General features: G+C 40.7%; 2 protein-coding genes across 3 annotated transcripts in view; both read left to right on the top strand.

The window, feature by feature from the left end:
- RCAN1 (regulator of calcineurin 1) overlaps positions 1-2,591 on the top strand; it is a 69,158-nt gene extending 66,567 nt beyond the window's left edge. For both annotated transcript variants that reach the window (XM_075911378.1, XM_006126012.4), the window contains exon 4: positions 1,560-2,591. In XM_075911378.1, the coding sequence (XP_075767493.1) occupies positions 1,560-1,729 (170 nt within the window). In that variant the 3' untranslated portion in view covers positions 1,730-2,591. The remainder of the gene's footprint in view (positions 1-1,559) is intronic.
- Positions 1-16,698, top strand: part of KCNE1 (potassium voltage-gated channel subfamily E regulatory subunit 1) — a 143,112-nt gene that overhangs the window by 66,056 nt on the left and 60,358 nt on the right. The window lies entirely within an intron of this gene.

Below are 16,698 nucleotides of genomic sequence, written 5' to 3'. Positions count from 1 at the left end.
ATTTAAAATAATTGTATAACTTTTTCTAACCTGCGTCAGGAAATTTCCACTACATGCATCTGATGAAGTGGGTCTTTGCCCACAAAAGCTTATGCTCCAATACATCTGTTAGTCTGTAAGGTGCTACAGGACTCCTTGTCACTTTTGCAGATCCAGACTAACATGGATCCCTCTGATACTTGACAATGTATATGCTATCCATATAGATGTATAAAATCCCTTCAAACCAACTCTGTTATTACATAGGAATCCCAGAGCAGAATTCCTTTGGGTTTTGATCAGCAAAACTATAACTCTGCTGGTGGAAGCCTTGGAAAAAATCTGCTGCTTTGATTTTAAATCTTCATGGTACGGAGATGGACAGGTCTCCTGAACGATCAAATTTGATCATAATGTTTATATATGCAGATGAGATGACAGCTGTGGGGAGGTTTGCAAACACTTTGGAAGACAGAGCTAAACTTAAAGAGTTTTGGTGAATTGGACTATAGACAACAAAATTAAATTCTTAAAAGATAAATGTAAGGTGCTAGTCTTTGGGCAGAAAAAACATATGCACAGATTCAGAATGAGGCATAGCTGTCTTGCCAGCAGGAGCACTTCTGAGAAGGTCTGGTAATTGTGATGATCAACAATAACATGCTGTTACAAAAAATCAAATGCAATTTGGGTTACATTAACAGAGGAGATGATAGTACCACTTTGTGATGCTGGTTAGGCATCAGCTGAAGTTGTGTCCAGTTTTGGTCACAGCTGTATAGACAGTATATAATGAAACTGAAAAAGATCTGGAGGCAAGTGACAGAGGATCACAGGATGGAGTACAAGCCGTCAGAGCAAAGACTAAAGGAATTGAGTATTTTTAGACTGTTAAAGAATACATGAAATGACACATGATAGCAGTCTTCAAATACTTTCAAGGCTGCCATAAATGAGATGATGAAAGACACCTTTTCTCCACAGAAGGCAGGACAAGAGGCCATGGTTTCAAGCTGCAGCATAATTTTTGATTAAATTTCAGGAAAAACTTCCTGACTCTAAAACCAGTAGGACAATGGAACAAACTGCCTAAGAACATCATGGAAGCTTACTTACTAGATGTTTTCAAAAGAAGGTTGCATAGCCATCTGTCTTGGATGGTTTCAGGTCAACAAATGCTGTATAATGGCAGGGGCTAGAATGGCTTGATTATCAAAGATGAGTTTATAAAATTTGCATGCTGAAAACCCATAACTGCATATACAAATGCATATCATTTGTGCACACAAATGGCAAGATATGATCCATGACTGAACACATGTACATTCATAGGACCACATGGTGTGTGCAAAGTAGCTGAATATTCAGTCTTTGAAAATGGAACCTAAAATGTTGTATATTGGTTTGCCAACAGTCTTAAAGTTTGGCTGCTCACTTGACCTGCTGGACTGTAGCTTTATACTGCCTTGTCACTGGTATACAATTTGCAAGCTTTTTGGTTTTTCCTTAATTTTAGACTACTCTGTGATTACTATTAGAAGAGAGCCTCTTTTTACCAGTTTTGCTAATGTTTTTTTCAGGAGAAAAGTATGAACTCCATGCTGCAACTGAAACTACTCCCAGTGTTGTTGTTCATGTATGTGAGAGTGATCAGGAAAATGAAGTGGAGGAAGAGGAAGGCACACAGAAACCGAAACTAAAAATTATTCAGACAAGAAGGCCGGAGTATACCCCTACTCATTTAAGTTGAAGTGGTTCTAACTTTCAAGGGTTTTGAGTATATGTATACAAGAAAAATGCTTACAGTGGAAGCATCAGGTCACAGTTTTGGTGGCAGTGGCTGCAGCAACAGCATGAGAAATTCCAATGTAATGTTACTTAGAAAAAATGGAAGTTTCCTCATTGTTTTTAATGCTGCACATTTTATGTATGGAAACCAAAATCATCTTCCAGATCAGAGTTAGGGTGATCAGAAAAAGGCTTTTTGAGGAAGAATTGATAAACTGAAGATGCCTTTTTTCCCCCTTCTGGAATTCTAGGCTGCTTCATTATAAAACAGTTGGAGAAAGCTTTCTTGGTTAAATCTCACATGATACTTCTCTAATTCATAGCTAGACATTATGTGAAGTACATGTAATACTGAGATACGAAATTCTAAATGTTTTTTCCTTAGGCTAGGTGGGTTTTGTGCATGTGTATTACTGGTGTTCAAAAGTAACTTTGCATTATTTTCTGTATAGTTTCTCACTTCACACTTTTTTGAAATCTGGGAAATTGTCTTCAATGTTTCTCTCAGCATCCTGGGTCTCTTAGTATATGTATGGTTTTTATTGGTACCCAGTTTCCAGTGGGCATACAATTTATGTAATACCTTTATTTTGGTGCAATATAATTTGTGCTTTTACAATTTTAATCTGTTACAAGTTTGTGGGATTTTGTCTAGCAATGTTAAGAAAAAACTGTGCAATAGGAAAATTGTTCGAGTAAGTGAATTTTAAATTATTTAAACTTTAAGTTATGTTTTTTAATAATACTGGTTCAATTATTTTGACTTTCTCATTTTGGAAAACAAAATTCTTAAACATGTAAATAAAGCTAGTACTGTATATTCACATCAATGTACAGTTTTCAGTGAGAAGTATGGCAGTGGAGAAAAACTTGAGCTGTATTAATCTTTACATTGTAGCTGTTACAGTTAAACTTTTTAACATTGATTCAGCACAGATGGTGTGAAATAGATAACAGGTGTATAGTATAGTTGAGAGGGATGGAGTGCCTTTTACCCATTAATTCGTTATGGGATTGTTATACTAGCTGAACACTTTTTGGACAGACTATTAGAAAAAAAGATACAAGTATGTATTCTCTTTTTGGCTTGGTTTTCAAAACAGGCTAGTATTTAGAAATGCTTCATGCCAAGTAACAGTGCGTGCTTTATCAGATCAGATGAAGGCTTGCTGTAGGAACCAACAAGCTTTCATTCTGTTTGATTTGCATACAGTTTTTAAGGACAGTGGGGAGTGATGTACAAACTTTCCTGTCATGTTTACATAACCACACTACTATACCAATTAAAGTGTTTCCAAGAACCTGCTTTTAAAATGGATATTTTAACTTTGAACTATTTTAATACTTTTTAAAAATACACTAATATATTGACAAAATATACTATTGGGGTGGACATGTTTCTCTTCTAGAAGGAGAGGTATTTCAGGGTTCAGACATGTTTTTAGAAAGAACGATCCTGATCCTCTTATTGAAGTCCATGGGGAATTTTGCAATTAGCTTCATTAGCAGTAGGACTAGCCTTGAGATGAACCTTGTAGCTGATGTTACATTAAGACGAAGTGAGTTATAATGTGCCAATTTCAGTTAATGTTGACTTGGAGGCCCAACATAATACACTTCTGGGTAGAAATAGAGCAAATATTATAAAGAATAGAATATTGTATTTACTGGTAAATTTGTGCAATCATTCCAACTGATAATACAGTATTGACTCCACACTGCTAAAAGCCTATCATTGTGCTGGCCAAGAGATAAAATGTTATTGTGACCAAAGAACAGAAACCTGTTAAGCCTCAGTAACAGTCTGGAGTGTAGGCCCCTACTGTGATGGATTAGATTTACAGTGCAGCATGCGTGTGCACAAACGGAAGCTAGCTTTTGGTTCTTAGTTGTGACAGTGATAGAGAGAGACTCCCCCTGTATATGCTACTTGATACAGGGTTTGTGGGTGTAGAATGTCACCCAGTATAGCTGTTAGGTCAGGGTTTGTGTTTATTGCTGATTTCATACAGTGTGTAAATAAAGGCACATGAGTTACTTTTGTGCTACTGAAGTGTAAACATCAGACTGCAATGTATTAGTCTGTTTTTATTTTTAAGTGTAGGATATAATGGCCAAACTAGAGAAACATTGATGGCCTACCCCAAATGTCTCTGGGTTAGCTTTCAGAGCTCTCATGTTGCCCAAGAATCTGCATCAAAATTAGCAGCAGATGTGTTACACTTGTCTTTCATTCAGCACAAAGTCCTTAGCCTAATTTCTGTGGCATTCTCCTCCACCTCCCCTTTTGCTACAAGTCCCTGGATACTGGGTGCTGTTACTATTGCCTCTAGAGGACTGCCAGTATCATGCATTGCTTGTTTTTTAAAAAAGAGAATGTGAAACAAACAGTGACATCTTCCATGTTAGTACACATTGAGACATTATTTATGTTGGAGGAAGTCATTCAGAATCAGAATTATGAATGATTTGGACTGGCTGCAGTTTCTCACTCCCTACTGTATTAACATTGATTGCGGGACGATAGCTGCCCATCTTGCTGTCTGCCCCCAGCTTATTATCCTGGCCTATGTCTGTTCTCTCAGCACCAATGTGATGTATGGCTCACTCTATTTCTGAATGAATATAACAGCTGTTATGTTAAAACAAACTGGTATTTTATAAGATTGTATATAATATGGAACATATTAAATTAAAATATTTGGATTGTCTACTTATAAATGTCATGATATTTGTTTATGCATGAAACAATAGTTAAAGATTTTGATGTAAAAATACTTAAATTTCAAGCATCCAAAAATATACTTTGTCCCAGCTTACTTAGTAGGCTTATATTCTTGCCAGACACATTTAATTTTCATTACAGGAAAAACGTCCATTTTGATAGTTTTCCACAACATTGTTTAATTTCTTTAAAAACGCTGATTGTATTACATTTTTGTAGTGTCAACATTTGGACTAGTTTCATATACTTAGCCAGAAAGCCTACTCATAATAAAACATTAAGCCATGCAAAATGCATTAAAGGGTTACCTCTTAACCCAACGTGAGAATTATTTTATTATAAAATAAAGATGCAGAGAAAGGAATTGTTAATGTCATTGTTAGTTCTTCGAGTGCTTGCTCATGTCCATTCCAATTAGGTGCGTGTGAACTGCACTTTTTCCCTTAGCAGTACCTGTTGGGCCAGGGAGTCCCCTGGAGTGGCACCGTCTTATCGGTGCATATAAACCCCTGCTAGCCCCTCAGTTCCTTCTTACCACCCATGATGGTAGCTGGCGCATGATCAAGAGTAATAGTCTTTACCCTTTGCCTGTATATAGTTCTTTAGATTTTTAAGTGTTGTGTTTCTCAGTTAGTACCTCATTCGTTTTAGATAAGAAGGGCTTCTCCCCTTCTGGGGAGGGAATTCAAAGGCCCGAGGGTTTCAAGCTATGTGCATCCTGCTTGAAGCCTATGCTCTGCGGGGATCTGCACGACTCTTGCTTGAAGTGTCCCAGGGAGGCCTATCGTACAGAAGGCTGCAACATCTGCAAGAGTTTTAAACTGAGGAGTGAGAGAGAGAGGGACTCAAGGCTCAAGTTGATCCTCGGTGCGGGAGGCTTCTGTGGTGTCATACTACCTCTTCGAAGCCCTGTAGGCACCAGTCACAGTCCCCAGCACCGAGGAGAGCCAACGATGCCAGGAGAAGATCCTCAAAAAGGCATGGCCACAAGATGTGCCCGAAGGAGGGACACTTGGTCTCAAAGGTGCTCCGGGATGTCCCAGTACAGCCCAGGCGAAGGCATACCTCCACACCTGTACCAGAAGGGACTTTTAAGGAACTCCACAATCCATCAATGCTGGAGACCTTCAGTGTGGCACAGGAGCTCATTGAATTGACCTCCCCGGAGGCAGGGCCTCGGCACCGCAGTTACCAAGGCCACCATCTCCAGTACCACGAGCAGCTCTGGATTTTCCCCACCCGGCATTAACACAAGCACCGAGCCATAGGACGGCACCAGCACCGGCACCAATTTCGACGTTGGTGCCAGTGCCAACAGCTGCCCCAGCCTGGACACCAGCCTCGATACTGGCTCTGACATGCGCAGTTGTAGCGTGGCGATCACCCACACTCCTGTGGACAACATTGGGAGGCCCTACTCCAGACACCTCCAGTGCTGCTGGTGTAGTATCTTCCCAACTGCCACACTTGGCACCAGCGTACACGACCTAGATGCAAATGATATCTCCTCCAGTACCGGGCCTGATGCACAGAGGGAAGCTGATGACCATGACCCAACATCCATGGGAGCAGGCAACAACAGCCCCACCCACCCACCCACCCCCGGTCAGCCTCGGATTATTCATCAGTCGGAGGCTGAATCTGTACATCAGTGAGGTCCTCTAACAGGTCGAGGTCCCGGTACCGCTCCTGCTCCAAGCCTAGACTGTGACACCGGAGCCCTTTGGACACACATACTTGGCAGGAGCGGCACTAGGTGAGCTGCCGGCAACTAGTGCCCTAGGTGAAACGTGAAATTGGCGTGCGATTGACGCCCCCACCTCCAAAGCCTTCAACGGCCGTTTATCTTGGCGCCCTAGGTGACTGCCTAGGTCACCTGTATTGACAGGCCACCACTGGTACTTGGCCACCCCAATGGCAACCTCATCAGTGGCTAGTCTGGATTCTGTGGTTGTACCACCAAGCCCACCTCCTCCGGAATTTGGGGTTCTAACAGAGGAAGGTAGAACAGTCACGCGGACAGCGTTACAGGCGGCTCTGGACGCTGCTGATTTGGTGGCCTGCACAATGACCATTGCTATAGTGATAAGTGTGTGGCTCCAAGTCTCGGGCATCCCTCCAAATGTGCAGAATGCTACAGAACCTCCCCTTTGAGGGGGCAGGCCTGTTCTCAGACCAGACAGATTCAAAGCTACACAGCCTTAAGGACTCCAGGGCATCTCTGAAGTCCCTGGGGATCTACACTCAGCCCTTCAGAGAAGGCTCCTCAACCCCAGGCCAAATGTGAAACCCTTCCAACATGATTTTGATTTGGACTAGGGTAGGAGGAGAGGCCGTAATAATGGCTGGAACGACCTGCCTAGGAGCAGGCACAGGGGCTTGAGATCTGGTTCGGATAGAGGATCTGCCCCACCTATGAGCCAACAACCCAAACCCTCCTTTTTTGAGGGTACACTCGAGGACAGCATAGCAGTTACATCTCCGTCACCCCCTTTTGGTTGCCATTTGTCCCTTTTTCTAGTGGTCCTGGATAACCTCCGACTGATGGGTCTTAGACTTAGTAGCAAAGGGTTATGTGATCCCCTTTTCCCATGCCCTCTTCTTGTCCCTCTTCTGGGACCTGTCTCAAGGTTCTGCTAAGACAGAAAGTGTCTACACTTCTTCAGCTCAGAGCAGTCAAGTCTGTTTCAGAAGAATTCAGGAGAAGGGGTTTCTACTCCTGCTACTTCCTTATTCCTAAGGCAAAAGGAGGTCTGCTCCCTATCTTAAACCAGAGAAACCTGAACTCATTCATAAAACAAAGTTCAGGATGGTCACCCTAGTCTCCATCATCCCTTCCCTACAGAAAGGAGACTGGTATGCTGCCCTCGATCTAAAGGACACATATTTTCATATTGCAGTGATCCCCACCAACAGGAAGTTTTTCAGATTCACAGTAGGTCAGGATCATTTTCAGTTTGCTGTCCTGACATTTTGCCTCTCCACAGCACTGAGTGTTTACCAAATGAATGGCCACAGTAGCAGTTTTTGAGGCACCTCAGGATCCAGGTCTTTCCCTTCCTGGACAATTGGTTGATAAGGGGATCATCCCGAGAACAAGTGATAAGCCATATTGCAGTGACCAGGAGGCTGTTCTCTGAACTAGGCCTCCTTATAAATAAGAAGTCCACTCTAGACCCCACACAGATAATAGTTTGTGGGGCCCACCTGGACTCCACCATTGAAAGGGCGTCCCTGCCTAGAGGCAGGTTTCTCGAATGGACATGAGCAACACATCTTGAAGAACAACAGTTACGAGGTAAGTAACCTTTTTTAAAAAAATATTGCTTTCTGAATAGAAACTGTGATATATCAATATCTTACAATTGGCATTATTCCTATCTATTGGGTGTAGTGATGTTCTACCTCTAATACAGATAAGTATCTCCAGTTTAGTTCAATGGAATATGGCTCTTGATAACACTGTACAAGTGAAACCACTATAAGTGGACCAATCTGCTTTAACTAGCATACCTCCTTAAGCTGGTTCATTTTTTTGGACACAAATACATGGAAGTTGTTGTGTTTGGCTAGTCCAACTGTTTTATTTGCTGTCTGTTTTATAATAATCATGAAACACCAGTCAAATCAAGGTGATGATCTGCCACTCAAGAAATCACGTGCATATAAGAATCGTTACCAATATGTTCGTTCTTATGAAATTGATACAAATGGGCTATGCAGAGTGCCATAAGTGTTAACAGAATATGGCCCTTACTCATAGTCAAGATGAGTCCAAATATGTATAGAGAAAAAGTAAGCTGTTATTTCTAGAAAAGCCCCAGGGCAAAAATCTACATGATACCATTAGTCTAGCCATCAAGAAGTACTTAACTATTTTAGATTCTAATTCCTTAGTTTGGCACTGTAAAGGAGCCTCTCTGTTGGAGAAGCAAAGTAATGAAAGGAGTATCAACTGCTATGGATGGGGAGGAAGGGAGTGGAGCTGAAGCAGCAAACCTTTGCTTGTCGCAAAACAGTGGATGCCTTGCCCACCTGGTTTTTCATGCTAAGCAGGTTCCGGGGGAAGGGGAAGGCAGTAAGCAGCTATTTTCTACAAAATGCTTTCTCCAGGACTCTTGAGTTAATATGTAGGCAGGATAGCATAGAGGTGCAGAGGGAAAAAAATCTACTCCAAACTCTTCAATCCTTGTGTTCATCCCATTGCTTTTTGTGCTAGCAAATTCAGGACCTGTGAAGAATAATGTTCTGTAACTCAAAATGACAGGAAGAAGATATTGCTTTCCCTTGTTGACTTTGTTCTTTTCTAACCTACATAAATATAGCCTCCTAATTTGTATATTTAAGTTTTATCCTTCAGTCTTTCTGCCATAAAGTTAACTGATCCTTGTATTTTTTCTCTCTCCCAAAATAGTGAGGCTCTCTGTATGCATTCTCACAGGTCTGTTTGCAATAGAACTATTGCTATGTTGGCATTACATTGACTGCTCTACAAACATACACACGTGCCTTTTTTAAATTTTAGAACAGTAATACTCTGTGCATTTGCTGCTTATCATTCCTGCATATCTGCCAACAGTCAGCTTTTGTAGATGTACAAACTGATTCTTTTGATCACTTCTTCTCACTATCTGTGTAACTTTACACTTGTTAGTGACAAACATGATGTTTTAACACAATCCACATTCTTCTTACTATCCCTTTGGATTTTGCACAGTCTTTAACTTCAGGCCTTGGTAATCCTACACCTTCCTATACTATATATTAATGTATTAAATTGTATGGATGTCTGCACTGATCCCTGCTATACCTGTAACTGAATAAACTAACTGAAGTGTAGGAGCATAAGCTTATGTGGGCAAAGACCCACTTTGTCAGATGCATGTAGTGGAAATTTCCAGAGGCAGGTATAAATATGCAGGCCAGGATCAGGCTGGAGATGACGAGGTGGATCCAATCAAGGAGGATGAGGCCCACTTCTAGTAGCTGATCTGGAGGTGTGAATTCCAAGAGAGGAGAAGCTGCTTTTGTAGTTAGCGAGCCATTCACAGTCTTTGTTTAATCCAGAGTTGATTGTGTCAAACTTGAAGATGAACTGTAGCTCAGCAGTTTCTCTTTGAAGTCTGGTCCTGAAGTTTTTTTGCTGCAGGATGGCTACTTTTAGATCTGCAATTGTGTGTCCAGGAAGATTGAAGTGTTCCCCTACAGGTTTTTGTATGTTGCCATTCCTAATATCCACTACATGCATCTGACGAAGTGGGTCTTTGCCCACGAAAGCTTATGCTCCTACACTTCAGTTAGTCTATAAGGTGCCACAGGACTCCTCGCCGCTTTTGCAGATTCAGACTAACACGGCTACTCCTCTGATACCTGTAACTGAATGTTTGTCAATGAACACTTTATCCGCTACATTTCCAATGTGCTAAATTTATAATCTGATACAGTGGTATCACACTTATTCAGTGGTTCTACACTGAATGTCTTGTTCAGGGAGATGCAACCTAGATGGAGCTGCTATAAGATTGGTTTTCCAACTAGTTTTGTGCCATTCCCAGAGAGTTATTAATGGTCTACAGTTGTGCTGGAAGGGTCTAATGAGTGGAGTCCTGCAGAGATCCATTCTGGGTCTAGTTCAGTAGCTTCAGCAATGATTTAGTTAATGGGAGAGAGAATACATTTATAAAGCTATGGGTAATACCTCACTGAGAGGGGTTGTCGGTGGTTTGGAGGATAAGATTAAAATTCAAAATGATCTGGACAAACTAGAGAAATGGTCTTGAAGCGTTGTTCCTTCTAACTTTTTCCACCCTTGAACAGAATGAATTTTCATACATGCACCAATATGGAGGTAATGTGTGACACATCACCTTCATACACATAACAAAAGTCATGGGGTGTGAATGGGGTTAGGGGTTCTTTGTATGGGAAGGGACAGAGTTGAAGGGCAGGAGTGTGTGGTCACTGCCTGGATGTGTAGGCTCTAGTGGGGCCTGGGCTTCAGGGGCTGAGGGCTGGGACAGAGTTGGGGTGCAAAGCTCTGGCTGGGGGTGAAGGTTCTGGGGTAGGGCTGGGGATGAGAGATTTGGGGAGCAGGAGAGGACTCCAGGTTTGAGGGGCTCTGGGCTGGGGGTTGGTGGGCAGTAGGGAGTATAGGTTCTGGACTGAAAGTGTGGGTTTTGGATTGGAGCCAAGGATGAGGGCTTGGAGGCCTAGGAACATCGCTGAAGGTGGAGCTTGGGCTTACCTGCGTGGATCCATGCTTGTGACAGTGAGGAAGGGTCCCTCTCCCTTTGCTGCAGCAGTTCTGTGCTGAGACCGATGGGGTAGGACGCCCCCCCCACCACCCTTTCCAGCAGTTTCAGGGGAGAGATCTCTCCTCAGTGCACCTTTGAGCCCGTGTAGAGTTTATGGAAGGCTGCATGGCCGCAACTTGCGGGAGCTTTGCTCTGAAGTAAATATGATGGAATTCAAAGGACAAAATCACTCCATTTCGGAAGAAAATTAGGAGTATTGTGGAAAGGGATGTGGGGAATATAGTGGACCACAAGCTAACTCAACAGTATAACATTGTTGCAAAACAACAAACATCATTTTGTGATGTATTAGCAGGACTGTCGAGCAAAACACAAGAAGTAATTCTGCAGCTTTACTCTATGCCCGTGGTCGTCAACCAGTAGATCGCGAGCTACCGGTAAATCTCAGAGGCTATAAGAGTAACTCTTGAGCCCTCTCTGAACTGCGCACCTGCGCAGTACATTTACATTATATTTCCTCATGTAATGTAGGCGGGGCTTCAAGAAAGGGGCGACGCCTGTTCTGAGACTTAAAAAGTGATCTTGGGTGTAAAAAGGTCGGAGACCACTGCTCTATGCTGATTAGACCTCAACTGGGCTGTGTGTACATTGGCATCCCTTTCCGGAAAGGGATGCCAATATGAGACACTTCAGAATTGCAAATCCGCGGGGGATATTTAAATCCCCCGTGGATTTGCAATTCCGAAGTGTCTCATTAGCATCCCTTTTCCGGACAGGGATGCCAATGTACACACAGCCCTGGAGTATTGTGTCCAGTTCTGGGCACCATATTTCAGGAAAGATGTGGACAAATTGGAGAAGTCCAGAGAACAGCAACAAAAATGGTTAAAGATCTAGAAAATCTTGAGGCAAGATTTTCGGGGGTGGGTAGGGGGAAGAGTTTGTCTGGAAAAGGGGACATTACAAGTTTCCTGGTATCTAAAAAGTTTTTACGAGGAGGACAGAGAAAAATTGTTAACCTCTGAGTTCAGAGCCAGAAAAAATGGGCTTAAATTGCAGTAAGGGAGGTTTAGGCTGGATATTAGGAAAAACTTCCCTTGAGGATGGTTAAGTATTAGAATAAATTGCCTAGTGAGGCGATTGCTTCTCCATCGTTGGAGATTTTAAAGAGTAGGTTAGACAAACATCTGTCAAGGATGGTCTAGTTGATGCTTAGTTCTTCTAGTGATATTTCTCTTAAGATTATTTTGAGAAGTTCAGAGATTTCCTCTGCTAGTTCTTTTAAAACTCTCAGGTCCCAAGGTTTACATAAATTTTAATTTTTGCCTGATACTGCCCTCCATCTATTGCATTGAATCATATCCCTCACAAGATTCTCAGATCTCTTCATGTTGTTGATTTTTAATTTAAATGCTGAGTAAAAATAACTATTTTTTGGAGGTCTTACCTTTCCTGTTTTTTTTCTCATGTTTTTTTGACCTCTGCATTCACAAGAATAGCTAGAAGAAACCTTGATCTTTCACTGTCATTAGTATCAGAGAATCTATGTAAATTAGGACCCAGTTTTATAGAAAACCTGACCATTTCTAGATATAATTTTATGAAGGCTCATAGAGTGAAAAAGATGAAAACAAAACATCTGGTCCCCCTAAAAATAAATGTAGCTTAGAGCGTTTTACGCTCTGTTTTGTGCAGTGGCATATGAACTGCAATTTACAGAATTATTTCAGATTTTAGCTTTAATCTGTATCAGGCTTGATTTTTTTTGAACTGTTTAAATATTTGAAAAGTTACAGATATCTAAACTTGAGAGAGAAATTTCAAGCCAACTCTTCTGTAAAAAGATAGATACCATCACTCTAATAATGTTTCAAATGGGTCAAAATAAATTGGGGGGAGGGAACTAGGGGGTTTACAACAGTTCTTACTAGCTGTTCAGTTCAAACTCACTGATACATCAAACGAAATGGGTCTCAGCCCATTTTTTAAAGCAAAATGTTCTTGTTTCTGCTGCCAACCCAAAGCAGTCTAAAGATACATTGAAACTATTTTCTTGTCCATGCTTCATTTTAAGGATCCACAATCTAGTTCTTAACATTGATCATTTTCCTAGCTTTTTCCTAGTGTATTTACAATAAAAATGGTCCAAAAACGTTTAAAAAGTGCATCCTCATTTTGCCTGTTACTCTGAGCAGACCTCTATATCTGCCTGTGTAGGAAAAACTTCCAGGATCAGGGCCTTAAGTGCGAATACATTCATATAGGTGTCCAGTAGATGGCGCTAAATATCCAGCAATATTAAACTGCTTACCATTGTGCTAAAGTAAAGGCTGCAGGCTGTTAATAATCTTTCAACTCATTATCAGGCGCTCTGTAGAAGAAAGATATGGACATCATATCCTCTGGTTTTTTTTATGGCTCATTAAAATATCAACTGTATAAGAGGCTTTTAGTTAACACCATGTAATGAAATTCCCTTTTTAGTGATGAAAAACTTATAATATACAAATTGTACCATCTTAGGCCCCAATCCTGGGAACACTTAAGGACTGTGCGCCTTCATATGTGAAACCATTCTCCCCTGAGTAGTCCCAATGAACAGGATGAGGGCTTACAGTAAAGAACTTTCATAAGTAGATCCAAGATATGTGCGGAAGACTTAGTGGGAGGTAGGTCAGGGAACAGAATTTGCATCTTCAGCCTATGGACAAGCCACAAAACTGCAATGCAATCCCTTGGTTTATCTACTCATATCAGAGTTTTTGCGCAAGTGTTATTTCTGCAATATCTCCAACACAAAGTTCAAGTGGAGCAGGACAGAACAACTTGTGTTGGTCCTCAACACTTGGAAAAAATTCAGCTGTATTGTGAAGTTCCTGAGGTTAGTAGGTGAGATATTCATTATATATGAAGGTTACATGATACATGTGAAGAGTTAGATATACAAAGTCTTGTGTGCATTATATGCTGCTACACAATAGTAACTAATGCTTCTAGTTTTTCAGACTACTGTTAATTCAAACTCCAGATCTGAGGGCTATTTCAGAGCACATATAACCCCAAAACTAAGCTACACATATTTAAAAAGGGGAAAGTATATGTTAGAGGAAAAAAACCTTAAAGCTGTTTTTGTTGCTAGATATGCAGTAACAGGCTAGCAATCTATTCCTGAGCATGAACTTCAGTCTGGTTTCTAATGGTGGTTCTTACAATTTTTTTTATGCACACACAGACACACACACATGCTATGAAAATCTATATGCCATTGACATTTTGTGCAAAAATATAGATATTTTAGATACCTATTCCAATCCTGGAATGATCACAACTGTTTACAGAAAGGTGAATCTGGATGTTGGGATTTTTAATCTGCCTTTTAGAACATTTCTTCTGTCTGAAATCTTTTTACCATGCTTAATTCACTTGTAAATGAATGTATAGAAAATTGATAGTGAGAAATTTTGCCAATTAAGATACAGTTCTGTCCTATGTGAACACTTTTTAGATTATTAGAAATGGCTGATATGCATGCCTTTTTAAATAATGATTTAATGTTGCAAGATTAGAAGCAGCATGGAATGGAAATGTGATAAAAAGTTAGGCACTGGCTGATCCAAAAACATTTCATAACATGAGTGAACAGTGGAAGCAACTTAAAAAAATGCAGTATTTAATGTCTAGATATGCTGGTGAATTTTTCAATGATTTGCAAGGATGAAGTCAATAGAGATTTTTTTCAGTGGATGTTGGCTTGGACCTGTAATGTGGTATTTAAACAGTTTGTTTTATTTGATTTAAGGTATTGATTATTCACAGAGAAAAGTACTACTCAGTAAGGGCATATCTACACTAGGAAATAACTAGTGCTTTCACTAGGAAATAACTCTTGAAATAACTATTTGGCAATAGCTTGTCCATACTGCAGGGAAGCCTCGAAATTAGTCCAAGGCAGACACCCTTAATTTGGATGCGCTACCTCAACTTAGAGCCCCAAGAAGCACGGGGGAGTAGTTTTTTCAAAATAGCAGCAGTGGAGCATCCACACTGCCACTATTTCAAAACAACAGTTTTGAAATAAGCGTTATTCCTCATGACAAGCAGGAGTTATTTAGAAATAACCAGCCCTTTATTTCAAAATAATGGGCTTGGTAGTGTGGATGCTCTGCTTGTGATTTCTAAATAACTCCCTAGTGTAGACTAGGACTAAGAGTGCATCAGTCTAGTCCTGAGACTGTACTTTTCCTTGATATGTTAGGTTGATAAAACAACCAATGTTCTTATGTAGGGCTTTGATTTTGCAAACTGCTGAGCACTTCGCCCTAACCCAGCAAAACACTTAAGCACTTTCTTAACTTTGAAGTCAATGTGGAAATATTAATATATTTGTACTTAGCTGTACTAGGCCAGAATGTTCAATACATAGTAGGATTGAGCCCATACTGAGCTATGCTGGCCTAATATTCCTGAAAAACAAAATGAATGCATTGTGTCAGTAATTACTTGTCCATTAGATAGCAAAGAGTGTATAACAAGTTCATTATAGACTATGGCTTTGCATGCCTATCTATTTGTTCTCTACAAATGTATATGTCCTTAACTCCTGGCCTACACTAGGGGATGAGTTCAAATTAAGATATACAACTTCAGCTATGTTAACTGTGTAACTTAAGTCAAAGTATCTTAACTTGAATTTTGGTGCTGTCTTCACTAAGGGAGGTCTCCCTTCAACTTCCCTTACTCCTCATAGGAGCAGGATTACCGGCACTGGTGGGAGCGCGCTCTCAGTTCAAATTAGCATGTCTTCACTAGTCCTGCTAATTCGAAGCCCGGAAGCTTGACTGTGGCTGCTTCCATCGTCTCTGTAGTGTAGACATGGCCCCAGTGTATTAGATCTGCTCCATTACCTACATGTAATTTATTTCTCCTCCTAGTAGGCACTTGAAAAAAGTTGTTCCTGACCCTTATATAGTATCCCAGAAATGAACAGCCAGTGAATGTTTGCCTATTAACATAAATGCTCTATGAAAATGTTCTTCAGCCAAGTACCTTTTAAAAAAAAAAATAGGAGACAAATCAGTTTGCACATACTGTATATGTATAAATTCAGGACAACACTACATAGAAGAGGATTAAAATGTTTTGTCATTCCTTGTCATTTAATATTGCAAAGATCAATGCTATTTTAAAATGTTAGTGTAAAATATTCTGGTTGGAAGAATATAGACTTTTTTTGTGCTGAAGAATAATGGGGGGGAAGGGGAACTATTTTTGTAAGAAGTTTTGCTGTTGGAAAACTGGTGTCGCTCTTGCCTGTAATTGTTTTATCCTTTCAGCATAAAGTGACTGGTTTTGAAATAAGGTAATTGCTTTGGTTATTTTCAAGTCTAATTCTCAAGCTGGTATGTTGTCGTCCCCCCCCCCCCCCAAGAAAGAAGAATTGTATGAAATGAACCTGGCTTCTCTTCCTTTTCATGGAATTGTATTATCAAGCCACTTAGTTTTGCAAGCAAATTTATACAAACTGAGCTGCATCACTATGTACAATATTTCCCAGAAAATGACCAGACCAGGGTTGAGATTTTGAAGAGGGTGCAAGTGGAGCATGGGAAGCAGATGGCAGGCTGAGCCAGAGTATGCCAAGAGCATGCAGTGCGCACAAAGACAGTGTGGGAGAGAGGGAAGGAGGCAGGGCTAGGACAGGAGGCAAAGGAACTGAGGAAAAAAAAGGGACACAGGAGGCTGGCAAAATATGGAAAGAAATTGAGTGTATGGGAGCCATCATTGGTGTTGGGCACAAAATTGGTATAGAGGCTGGGTGGGCCAGGCTAAATCCAGGTCACATCAGAGACTTCTGACCTGCTGCAGTACAGATAGTTGAAGGAGTGGAGAGTAGAATGTACTAATTAGTTTATTTACAAGGACTATACACAAGACTGATGAACAAAAACAACC

Source organism: Pelodiscus sinensis, chromosome 1 (assembly GCF_049634645.1).
Source record: "Pelodiscus sinensis isolate JC-2024 chromosome 1, ASM4963464v1, whole genome shotgun sequence".
In the NCBI taxonomy this organism is placed as follows: Eukaryota; Metazoa; Chordata; order Testudines; family Trionychidae; genus Pelodiscus; species Pelodiscus sinensis.
The sequence above is the reverse complement of the archived record's forward strand: the minus strand, read 5'-3'. Positions and strand labels throughout refer to the sequence as shown.